Source organism: Schistocerca nitens, chromosome 5 (genome assembly GCF_023898315.1).
Source record: "Schistocerca nitens isolate TAMUIC-IGC-003100 chromosome 5, iqSchNite1.1, whole genome shotgun sequence".
In the NCBI taxonomy this organism is placed as follows: domain Eukaryota; kingdom Metazoa; phylum Arthropoda; class Insecta; order Orthoptera; family Acrididae; genus Schistocerca; species Schistocerca nitens.
Genome location: NC_064618.1, coordinates 747,646,684 through 747,659,583, shown reverse-complemented (window position 1 = coordinate 747,659,583; position 12,900 = coordinate 747,646,684). Strand labels below are relative to the sequence as shown.

Here is a 12,900-nt window from a genome sequence, read left to right as displayed (position 1 = left end):
GTCAGGCAGGATTCAACATTGGTCTTTGGCTGAGTCTGACTGGCAGAGTTGATGGCAAAAAGTGTTTCCACTGTAGGAATCAGGAGAAGGAAGAAGACATTTAAAAAGTCCTGCATGATTGAATTTGGGAGTGGAGAAAATGGTGAGGCCTTTGCAGGCAACTGATGCTTCTGTGCAGCTAAGGCATTTAGAGGAAAGGTTCGTGACTGTGTTTTGTAGTCTGTTAAGGTTCTGAATTCTGTATGGCAGTGGAAGAGTGTTTTTTATAGAGGGTAAATGTAGTAAGTCAGCAAGACAGGGTTTGTCAGCTACGGGGGGAGGGGGGGGGGGGTGCAGTGGAGGTTTGGAGATTGTTGTAGAGGTGGTGGATAGTGGTATTCCAGGTTGAGAGTAGAAAGTGAACAAATGGAGATTTTTTTGAGTTGGTGTTGTGCATGTTTCTCTAGTTCGTGGAGAGCAAAAGTTTCAATGTGTGATATGGGACACAGGAATTTGGGATTCTGTTGGTGAGTGTTACGGATTGGTGGAATCTGAAGAGATGGAAGTCATTGTGGAAAGAAGGGTGGCAGCTGGAGATCGGTAATTTGATGCTAAGGCCATCTGGGGGGATTCCACAAGCCAAGCAACAATGCAGGAACAGTATGGGGACTGGGTTCTGGCTAGGGATAAGGAAACCTTTCTGTGTTAGTGCAAATAGAAGGAGTAAGGCTCCATGGTAGTGGAGTAAAATGTGTAAAAATACGTAGAATTATGTGCAAAAATATTTGTAAAAATGCACCCAAAGACATGGGAAAAATTATGATAAGGATGAAATGGATGAGCTACAGGGAAACAAAATTATATCTGAGGGAACAGGCAGATAGTAAAACACAACAACCAACTGACATTGGTGTGAAGACACAATGACGTCAAATGAAAAATAAATAAAGAGATTTTAATGTGGTTTGTAGGTCTGTGGGTGGATAAGTCTGAAGAAGTGGGACAGCAGATGTGACTAGATTAGGTGAAGTTAGTAACTGTGAACTGGAATAGAGAGGAGAAGGAGTGGGGGTGTGGAGGGATTGGTGATGATGTATGAGTTTGTGTGACACAGGAAAGGTACGAGAAATAACACCTGAAAATATGTGAGAGTGATGCAGCAAGAGTGATCAGTTTGAAGGTCAAGGATTAATGATGTCAGCAGGAGTAATGTGGACATGAGATGCTGCACCATCAGTTGGTGTGGTCTTGTAGCCATCTGTTGCATTTGGCTGAGGCAGTTGATACAGTGTGTCTCATACATACAGTGTGCAGTGCTGTTTGTAAGGCAACATGTAGAACACAGAAAAGAAGAGAAAGAAGAATGTACACTGAGTGCAGTAATGCATCAGAAAATAGCAACATAGGAGAACAGTACTGGGTTACGGGATGCAGGAAAAGCAGTCAGGCAAAATCAAACAATGGAAAATCTAGGATGGAATGTAACAATATTATGAAAATGATAGTTGCTACTCACCATGTAGCAGAGATGCTGAGTCACAGATAGGCACAAAAAAGACTGTTAGAAAGTGAGCTTTCGGCCAACAAGGCCTTCGTCTAAAATAGAAAAACACACACACACACACACAAACACACACACACGCACACACACACAAGCAAATGCAACTCTCCCACACACATGACCACAATATCTGGCTGCTGAGACCAGACAGCGAGCAGTGGTGCATGAGGGGCGAGGCAACTGAATGGTGGGGGGTAAGGAGGAGGCTAGGGCAGGAGGGTGGGGGGGGGGGGGGGAGATAGCAAGGTAGGGGTGGAGGACAGTAAAGTGCTGCTTGTGGGAGCATACAGGGATGATGTGAAGAGAGGGTGGTGCAGTTAGGTGGAGTTAGGAATTTAAACAGATGGTGGAAGGTGGGGGGGATAATGGAAAAGAAGAGAAGTAAATGATGGGGGGGGGGGGGCATAGTATAGTGGAAAAGGAGAGAAGTAAAAAGACTGATGGTGCACTGGTGGAACAGAGGGCTGTGTAGTGCTGGAATGGGAACAGAAAAGGGGCGAGATAGGTAAGGACATTAACTAATTTAGATTGAGGCCAGGAGGGTTACAGATAAGTAGGATATATTGCAACAAGAGTTCCCACCTGTGCAATTCAGAAAAGCTAGTGTTGGAATTCAGCTGTCCACTGAACGTACACAATTTCCTCATCCATCCCCGCACATCCCCTGCTCCCAACCCTTTGTCTCCTTGCTTATATCCCCATAATAGACCTAGATGTAAGACCTCTCCCATATGTTCTCCCACCACCACCTACTCCAGTATGGTCACAAGCATAACCTATCCCATCAAAGGCAGAGCTACCTGTGAAACCAGTCATGTGATCTGCAAGCCAAGCTGCAACTATTGCTACATTCTATGTGGGCAAGACAGCCAACAAACTGCCAGTCTGCATGAATGGCAACCAACAAACTGTGTAGCCAAAAAGCAGCTGGACCACCCTGTTGCTGAGCATGCCACCCAACATGACATTCTTCATTTCAATGAGTGATTCCAATTTGTGTGATCTCCATCCTTCCCAGCAACACCAGCTTTTCTGAATTGCAGAGGTGAGAACTCGCCCTGCAATATACCCTACATTACCATATCCCTCCTGGCCTCAACTTTTGTTAGTCATTTTCCTTACCTATCTGGCCCCTTTCCTATTCCCTTTCAGGCACTACACAGCCCTATGTTCCACCAGCACACCCACAGTGATTTTATTTCCCTCCTTTTCCACTGCCCACTCTCCTCCCCCCCCCCCCCCCCCACCCCCTCCACCCATTGTCTACCCTCCCAACTGCACCTAGTTGCCCTACCCTCTCTCCACAGTGTCCCTGTATGCTCCAACAAGCAACACTTTACAGTCCCCCATCCCCACCCTGCTATCCCTCCCCCTCTTGCCTCGGCCTCTTCCTTACTGCCACCACCTGGTTGTCTCTCCTATCGTGCACTACTGCTCACAGTTTGGCCTCAGCAGCCTGAGACTGTGGTCTTGTATGTGTGAGTTGCATTTGCATGTGTGTGTGTGTGTGTGTGTGTGTGTGTGTGTGTGTGTGTGTGTGTGTGTGTCTGTGTGTTTTGTTTGTTTTGACAAATGCCTTGTTGGCCAAAAGCTCAGCATCTCCACTATGTGGTGAGTAGAAACTATCCTTTTCATAATATTATTACATTCTATCCTGGATTTTCCATTGTTAGAAAAGTTTCTGTTGTAAATAATTTTATATGACTGATCTTGGTGGGAAGTAAAGTGATCATAGGTGTCTGCAGAGGAAGGGTGGGAGGTGAGTGTGCAAGAGGGGAAATTGGAATCTGGAGTACAGAGTTTTTATTCATTACGGAATTCTCATATGCTTCTCAAAGTAATTTCCTCGATTCTGCACAACCTCTCAGTTAGCCAATTGTAGCAGTATGTGGCTGATTGCCTAGCACTATGGCTATTACCAGGTTCTCCTTAGAAAATGTAACAGTAGACGTTCAATTATGGAGCACTGGCTTCATTCATGGTAAGTCATTCTGTCTTCTATAACAATGAGCAGGCACTTGTACTATGGATCCAAAGAAGGCAATGCAATGTCATGCTGCCTTCCCTTATTGCCTTCTTCTTCAAAGTACTGTAGTCGGTTGCCTACAAGACATTTCCCAACTGTTGCAGAATCAAATTCCCCATCACAGTCTTCTTAATAATCAACAATACCTAAATGCAGCAGTTCCTGAAGCACTGTTTAGTTTCACAAAATGCCACATGCAGTACTGTGTGCCCTCTACTATCTCTTAAAAATTGTTCTCTGCATTATCAGTTTCAAGGGAAATTAGTCAAAGGCTCCCTTAGCAGATTAATTTTGTTTACAGCCAATAGTATTCCCATTTCTGATTATTTCTTACTGCAGACATTTCCCACTCAGCATCAATGTAAGTTTACTTTATATGAATATAAATATCTTTTCTAAATGAGAGTCAGTCATAAAGATATATAATTTTAGATCATCAACTTAAAAAAATGTTTCACATCCATAATCATTTAAATAATACAAAAAGGTTTACTTTGAAGATAATCATAAATCATGCTTTCGTTTTAAGCGTCAAAGTAATCTGCCTTTAACAAATATAAATATTGAAGTGGATAACCATTAATTCTCAGTGATGTAATAAATTTTTGTGTCACATACAAAATTTAGTTTCTGTGTCATGACATGTCTCAGAACTGATACAGTAATTTATATAAAATTGACAGTTTCAGAGTTTTCCAAGTACTAATATATAATCCCTATATTATTATCTCTACTTTCACCTTCCACTGATATTAACTCGTTGCATTTCTGGTAAATTATAAAGTCTTTATTTACATAAATTTTGTTATTATGTCAACTAATGGATTCAGTACAACAAACACTTTCCTCAGATGATTAAGGTTGCTGCTTTGGTGTGGTTATTTTTCAAGAGAAACTGGAAGTCTAAGGAAATTTATTTTACCTGGAAAAGTCATCTAATTTTAAATGACTAAGTAATTTCTGATAGACACAGTGGGATTTCATCTGTCAATTACTGAAACATATATCTGAGCATTTTGTTATGAATCACACTCTGAGATTCTGTTTTGGAGGATAAACAGTTGTGGATCTGTCATGTAAAGAAAGACAAAAGAGTGCATTCAATTGTTGGAGCATTTTTGCTCAGTTGCAGTGCTTTCACTTACCTTAGGAGGCTTTGCATGTGGGTGAATGTGACAGCAGGATTATTTTCTGTTAGGTGATAGCGTTAGGTGATAGCAAGTGAGAGCAACATGAATGTTAGGCCTTGTCATGTAGTTCTGATGTCTTCATCCACAAAAACCAAAGGCAAAGACACTGATTCCCAGTAAATTTTCAGCCTTCACTGACTTTGTACATATGTGACTTTACCTGCTTTGGTGGTCTCAGTAGCTGATGTCTCTTCTCTTGTTAATTACAGCTGGCTAAAAACTATTGGTAACAAATAGATAGTCCCATTAATGTAGCCCAAACCAAATTAACCACTTTTAGTTCCACTTTTATCGTATTTATGACTGATGGTCAATTCAGGTTTCACAGTTATCTTTTGTAGGCAGGTAAGGGAAAAATACATACTGCACTTCATACAGTTCCGGCTATAAAGCTTTTGTGCTGTAAACCTACTCTTGAAATAATTGACAATAGTTCATAGTGGCAAAGAACAGCCAACTTACATCTCACAAGCAGACTCACAGTGTTAAGTGTCATAATAATTTCGCCAGAGTACCATGTACATGGTGAAAACTAGACACAGTAACATCATCTACCTGTAAGAAATACAGTGCATGCACAATGGTATTGTAGAAAGTCTGTTTCATAATTATAATGTATTATCCCTTGAAGAATATTTGTAGAACATTGCCACTATGATGTTATAGTTGAGAGCTTCCCACAATCTATTGAAAGACATACCAGCATAAACATCTCTCTGTTCTGTCTATTCCAGCTCTGATACTTCCCCTTTCTTTCTATGAGCTGGTTGAAGATTTCAAATATTGTGCAAAGAGCAACAGCAGTCTCTCCACATTCAGTGAAATCATCACATGGATGAGAAAGAGGAAAGTTGAACCTATCTACAAGAGCTGCAAGGTAGCCATAAGGTTTACCAATGATCTACTTTTGTATGCTAAACTACACTCCTGGAAATGGAAAAAAGAACACATTGACACCGGTGTGTCAGACCCACCATACTTGCTCCGGACACTGCGAGAGGGCTGTACAAGCAATGATCACACGCACGGCACAGCGGACACACCAGGAACTGCGGTGTTGGCCGTCGAATGGCGCTAGCTGCGCAGCATTTGTGCACCGCCGCCGTCAGTGTCAGCCAGTTTGCCGTGGCATACGGAGCTCCATCGCAGTCTTTAACACTGGTTGCATGCCGCGACAGCGTGGACGTGAACCGTATGTGCAGTTGACGGACTTTGAGCGAGGGCATATAGTGGGCATGCGGGAGGCCGGGTGGACGTACCGCCGAATTGCTCAACACGTGGGGCGTGAGGTCTCCACAGTACATCGATGTTGTCGCCAGTGGTCGGCGGAAGGTGCACGTGCCCGTCGACCTGGGACCGGACCGCAGCGACGCACGGATGCACGCCAAGACCGTAGGATCCTACGCAGTGCCGTAGGGGTCCGCACCGCCACTTCCCAGCAAATTAGGGACACTGTTGCTCCTGGGGTATCGGCGAGGACCATTCGCAACCGTCTCCATGAAGCTGGGCTACGGTCCCGCACACCGTTAGGCCGTCTTCCGCTCACGCCCCAACATTGTGCAGCCCGCCTCCAGTGGTGTCGCGACAGGCGTGAATTGAGGGACGAATGGAGACGTGTCGTCTTCAGCGATGAGAGTCGCTTCTGCCTTGGTGCCAATGATGGTCGTATGCATGTTTGGCGCCGTGCAGGTGAGCGCCACAATCAGGACTGCATACGACCAAGGCACACAGGGCCAACACCCGGCATCATGGTGTGGGGAGCGATCTCCTACACTGGCCATACACCACTGGTGATCGTCGAGGGGACACTGAATAGTGCATGGTACATCCAAACCGTCATCGAACCCATCGTTCTACCATTCCTAGACCGGCAAGGGAACTTGCTGTTCCAACAGGACAATGCACGTCCACATTTATCCCGTGCCACCCAACGTGCTCTAGAAGGTGTAAGTCAACTACCCTGGCCAGCAAGATCTCCGGATCTGTCCCCCATTGAGCATGTTTGGGACTGGATGAAGCGTCGTCTCACGCGGTCTGCACGTCCAGCACGAACGCTGGTCCAACTGAGGCGCCAGGTGGAAATGGCATGGCAAGCCGTTCCACGGGACTACATCCAGCATCTCTACAATCGTCTCCATGGGAGAATAGCAGCCTGCATTGCTGCGAAAGGTGGATATACACTGTACTAGTGCCGACATTGTGCATGCTCTGTTGCCTGTGTCTATGTGTCTGTGGTTCTGTCAGTGTGATCATGTGATGTATCTGACCCCAGGAATGTGTCAATAAAGTTACCCCTTCCTGGGACAATGAATTCACGGTGTTCTTATTTCAATTTCCAGGAGTGTATATTATGAAAAGGAAAGTTGCTGCTCACATATAGCGGAGATGCTGATTCACAGGTAGGCACAACAAAAAGACTGTCACAAATAAAGCTTTCAGCCAGTAAGACCTTCATCAAAACTACACAAAACGTGCACACACACACACACACGCACACACACAATGTGTGTGTGTGTGTTTGTCTATTTTTGACGAAGGTCTTATGGGCTGAAAGCATTATTTGTTACAGTCTTTTTGTTGTGCCTATCTGCAACTTGGGATCTCCACTATATAGTGGGTGGCAACTTTCCTTTTCATAATATTGTTATATTCCATTTTGGATTAAACAAAAAATCTGTTGGCATTTGAGTAGATCCATAGCCTTAAGAATTATGTAGTGTTCATTTCATTTCTACACAATGCAGTGACTTTTTTTTGAAACAATAATGATGGAATGACCTATGAAGCCTGAAATTCTGAAAACCATTGGATTGGTAGCACATCAACATGTTCAAAATAAAAGTAATTTCCTGCATGCAAAGGTTGTTTATATTGAACAAGTCAGTTTACAGGATATGTATATGTGACGAGTGCTAACTTTAATGAACACACTATCATTTTATTCCTACTCATGCAACTACACTTAAAACAGTTTTTTTTAACTTGATGCCAGTTTTTAAGTAGAAATTCTTGAATGCATTAGAAAGAGTTGTCCAGGAGAAATGCTTTTAAATTAGATTTAAAACTTGCTTCATTACCTGTCAGATATTTTATGCTATTGAGCAAATGATAAAAAAAAAATTATTGCTGCATATTGAACACCTCTCTGAGCCACTGACAGCTTTAAGAATGGGTAATAAAGGTCATTTTTCCCTCTATTGTTGTAGTATGTACATCACTGGTCTTCTCAAATTGTGATGGCTTATTTATGATGAATTTCACTAGTGTAAATATGTATTGTAATTGCACAGTTAAAGTGCCCAGCTTCCTCAAGAGGTGCCTATGTGACATCTGTGGGTGAACACCACATATTATTCTTACTGCTCACCTCTGTGCAACCTATACTTCCTTTCTAAGTGATGAGTTACACCAGAAAATTATTTCGTACCACATTATTGAATAAAAATATGTGAAATATGTCAGCAAGTTGATATGTTTGTTTCCAAGGTCAGCAATTATACGAAGAGCAAAAGTAATTATTTGAAAACTCAGTAATATGCTTTTTCCAGTTCAATCTTTCATCAATGTGTAAGCCCAAAAATTTTGAGCATCCTACTCTAGTTACTGACTCCTGTATGCTACATCAATTGTTGGTATGACACTATTTGTTCTACACAACAGGATAATCAAAGGCCTTGGAGAGATCATAAAAAATACCAACTGGTGATATAAAATTATTTAAGGAATGTACTATCTGATAAGCAAATGTATAAATAGTGTTCTCAGCTGAACAACCATTTTAGAACCCAAACTGTGATATGCTAAGTAAATTGTAGCCCACATCTCGTGGTCGTGCGGTAGCGTTCTCGCTTCCCACGCCCGGGTTCCCGGGTTCGATTCCCGGCGGGGTCAGGGATTTTCTCTGCCTCGTGATGGCTGGGTGTTGTGTGCTGTCCTTAGGTTAGTTAGGTTTAAGTAGTTCTAAGTTCTAGGGGACTAATGACCACAGCAGTTGAGTCCCATAGTGCTCAGAGCTATTTGAACCCAGCCAAGTAAATTGTAGGTATTCTGGATGAAAAATGTGCAAACTATGAAGTTAAAATGATCTCTTGTGTTGCACACAGGAGCGTGAATATAGAGCAAGGCTTCTCTAAAAATGTAGAGTGTGTCAGAAGGTGTTATTACGGTGTGAATGGAATATTATAATGCAGAGGAATGAGAAAGCAGGGTGATCCACATCTGACCCGCCAGCCCTCTGGCATCATGTTATCATTTGGTACAAGGCCTTAACTAGGCACTAACATAGTATTGCGCCAGTCGCTTGAGTGTGCTTTCAGTGCCAGACAGCATAACAACTTGGCACAGGGACGCTATGAATAGGTGGGCTCGATGACCCTCAGGCAAGCAAAAAGTCCTGTGACAAGCTCAGTGGACCTGTGTTTTGGGCCAGACAGCATCTGCCAGGCAGCTGCCAGCCACACTCCTTGAGGTCGAACTTTGACACCACCAGGATATCCGCAGAATCCTGTGGGTTCAGCAGGCCATTGTCAAGTCACCACTACCTGTGCTAACCGTCTTTCTGGCCTGAAAGAATGCTGTGCTGGCATCAGCTTACCCACACTGCAGCACATCGTCAGCATCCCACCTCAGTAGTGTATGTGGTCCCCAGCCATGGCCACCTACACTGCACGGGCACAAAGAAGTGGTAGTTTGGTGTCAGGCTGAGCCCACTGGATGAGAGCACGCACCTACATCTGCTTCAGCTTGGTGTGTCAATAAAGAGTCTTACTGAAATCTGTTTATCTTTCCGAACTCACCCTCACCTTCAATAGACTCTTGATTCCCTCATGACCTGTTCAAACTCATGATGCCTGGATGAGAGAGTAGTTATGCCTTCCTGACAGGCCAAAGCAACATTCATTCACCTCTCATTGACAGACCATATAAGTGGCCAATTAGAGTGAGAGGAGGAATCAACTGACCCATTTTTCTAAATCTATGATGATACAGTCATAATCAGTTTGAGTTTTCACAGTGGATATGGTCTACATAATGAAACATAAAAAATTTTGTGACATAATTTTGTAACAATTTTACACATGAACAGTATTTCTCAAAAAACAAAAAACAAAACGTAGTTTCATGTACATCTTTTTTCAATCCTAACTGACCTTGAAATATTCAAAGTGATATTGCAATTCAAAACTATTACAACAGTGAACTAAAACATGCTCTCACATAGCAGAAAAATTGGTTAAGGGAAATTTTAACTATGATCTGGAAATTCAGGGGTACAGTTGGATGAAATGCAATCACTAGTTTGTATTTATTGCTTGGTAACTGAAACACAAATATGAATGTTGATGTCCTTTTTAAGTTCCATGTAGGGATCAGCAACACAATAACATAATTAAAGTATTATCTATGTGTAAAGGATGTCAGATAGATAAAATGTACACCTAATACATTGTTTATGCCAGTCAGTAGGTTGTAACAAAAACTTCATACAGCTGCTCACAGAAATAACTAAAATAATGTCCATTGTAAAAGGATCTTACATAGGTAAAAAGGTTCATTTAATACTATATTCCCTGATCTGCTCTATGTTACAGATACATCCCTTACACAGAACTAAAGAAATAGAGCAGTGCTGCTTTAATGTTAAAAAAAATACATCATTGTAACTGAGCAAAATGTCTCTCTTAATTGTTTATCATTGTTATTAACTGCAATGAGATTCAGGTACTACCTATTTCATAATGAATGGTTGACTAATCACACTTTGTGCTTCCTTCTGATGCCATTGAGCAACACCAACAGCTGCTGCTGCTAGGGGTGGTCTTCCAGCATATCTTAACTGAAAAAAAGGAAAGTTATAGGAAAAAATTAGTCACTAGGCAAAAAAGTTAGTAAAATTAATGAGAGACAGATAATGTAACATAATTAGCGAACAGGTCTTTAGAGCCACAAAAGTGAAGGATGTATTAAACCATATGGGGAAAATAAGTAACTAAATAGATGCCATTTCACATGTTACCAGACAGCTCCCAAAGAAATTGCATTCTTAGATAGCATTGTACTAAATTGTATGTGCGGTGATTAAAAGTTTTGTCTGTATAGACGTGTTGCTGAACTATTGAAACTCATTTATCAAGGTACCACAAGTGCTTTCCTTTCCAATGGACACCAATGAGCGTATGGCATTGGTGACCGGGAGACCCCTTGCGGGGCGGTTAGGCTGCTGCTCCACAAGTTCTTTAATGCCACTACGGTGACTTGCGAGTGAATGAGGATGAAATGATAATGAACACCCAGTCATATCGAGGCATAGAAAATCCCTGACCCCACCGGGAATTGAACCCGGGACACCTGTGCGTGGGAGGTGAGAACGCTACCGCAAGCCCACGAACTGCGGACCCAATGGACACCGTCTCCATTGCAAAGGTACATGATCTATCACTGCACATGCCCTTGATTGTCACTGGTAAGTCTAGTGGTCCTGATCATTTGTAAGGGCTGCCACTGGAGCCTAAGTTAGGCTCCATACACACATATATGACATAGGAACTGAATTTGAAGGTAGCAAAACAAAAGCAGAGGTGATGAACTGCATTTTCTGGAGTTCCTTTACAAAGAAACAGGCAGAATCACTGCTACAGTTAACTTCCCACACCACTGTACATATATTACTATCACTGGTACTCAGTAACAGCTGTAATTGTTAAAATTAAACATGGAAAATTGTCCAATGGGATCTATGTCAGATTGCATACAGAATTTACCATCAACTTGTTTCCAATTTTAACAATAACATATTTTACATTCTTTGAATAAAACAGTGTGCATAGAAGATGGAAGAAAGTCCAGGTGTCATCCACCTGCAAGAAGGTTAGCAGAAGACATCTGCTATACTACCAACCAATCTCACTGATGCATGTATGTTAAAGAACTAAGAACATATTCTGAGCTCATATATAATGAGTACCATGTCCTGAACAGGGTGAGCTCCTCCACACCAACCAGCATGGAACCCCAAAACATCAGTCATGTAAACCTCAACTCACAGTCTTGCAGGGAGGAAGCAGAATGTTATTATCTTGGACGGAGAGTCAATGACAGAAGTACAAGTAATTTTAGGAAGAGGACAGTGTGTTTTGGTATATGTTTTTCATGTTATTTATGAATTATCTGGCACTTAATATTAATAAAAATGTTGCAAAGGTTGGAAATTTACTATAATTGTTCATTAGTGTGAAACTGTGGACTTCACAAAATGCAGAAAAGTAATGCCATATGACTGTGACATCAATGAATCACATTTGATATCAATCAACTCAAACAAATAGCTGGGCATAACAGTTTGTAGAGATATTAAATAGAAGGATCACATAAACTCAGTTATAAGTCAAGCAGGTGACATGTTTCAGTTTATTGGTAGGATAATGGGAAAATGTAGTGAGTCTACAAAGGGGAATGCTTACATATTGCTTGTGTGATCCATCTGGGAATACTGTTTAAGTGTGTGGGAGCCACACAAAATAGGATTAAAAGGTTATTGAGCATATGTGAAGAAGGCCAGCATGAATGGTGACAGATCTGTTTGACCCATGAGGGAGTGTCACAAAAATTCTGAAAATCCTGAAGTGACAGATCCTTGGAGACAGATGTCAGTCATCCCACAAAAGTCTACTTATGAAGTTTCAAGAACCAGTTTTAAGTGAAAAATCTAGAGACATATTTCAGTTTCCTACGTACTGCTTCCAAAGGAACCACAAAGCCAAGATTAAACTAATTACAGCATACAGAGGCACATTTAAGCAGTTATTCTTCCCATGGACCATATGTGATTGGAACAAAAGAAAATGTTATACATGGTGCAATACTATGTATCCTTTGCCATGCAATTTGCAGTAGTTTGCAAAGTATGTTTGTAGATGCTGAACTGAAATAAGAAATGGTAAAAGGCATTTCAGTAAAGGAAACATGGATGTGTTATGTTGTACCAGCTGAGGAGGTGCAGTGGTAGATACTGGACTTGTTATGAATAACAATATTGAATTCACCATCTAGCCATGCTGATTTCATTTTCATCTTTCAGTAAAAGTGAACATAATTACCTACAAGACTATCTCTGATGACCGATTTCTTGCATTCATGAAAAGGTA

General features: G+C 41.8%; 1 protein-coding gene across 1 annotated transcript in view; it reads right to left on the bottom strand.

Annotated features, from left to right (window-relative positions):
- Positions 1–10,059: 10,059 nt before the first annotated feature.
- LOC126260926 (probable 2-oxoglutarate dehydrogenase E1 component DHKTD1 homolog, mitochondrial) overlaps positions 10,060–12,900 on the bottom strand; it is a 322,465-nt gene continuing 319,624 nt past the window's right edge. The window contains exon 19 of the mRNA XM_049958422.1: positions 10,060–10,592. Coding sequence (XP_049814379.1) covers positions 10,485–10,592 — 108 coding nt within the window. The 3' untranslated portion in view covers positions 10,060–10,484. The remainder of the gene's footprint in view (positions 10,593–12,900) is intronic.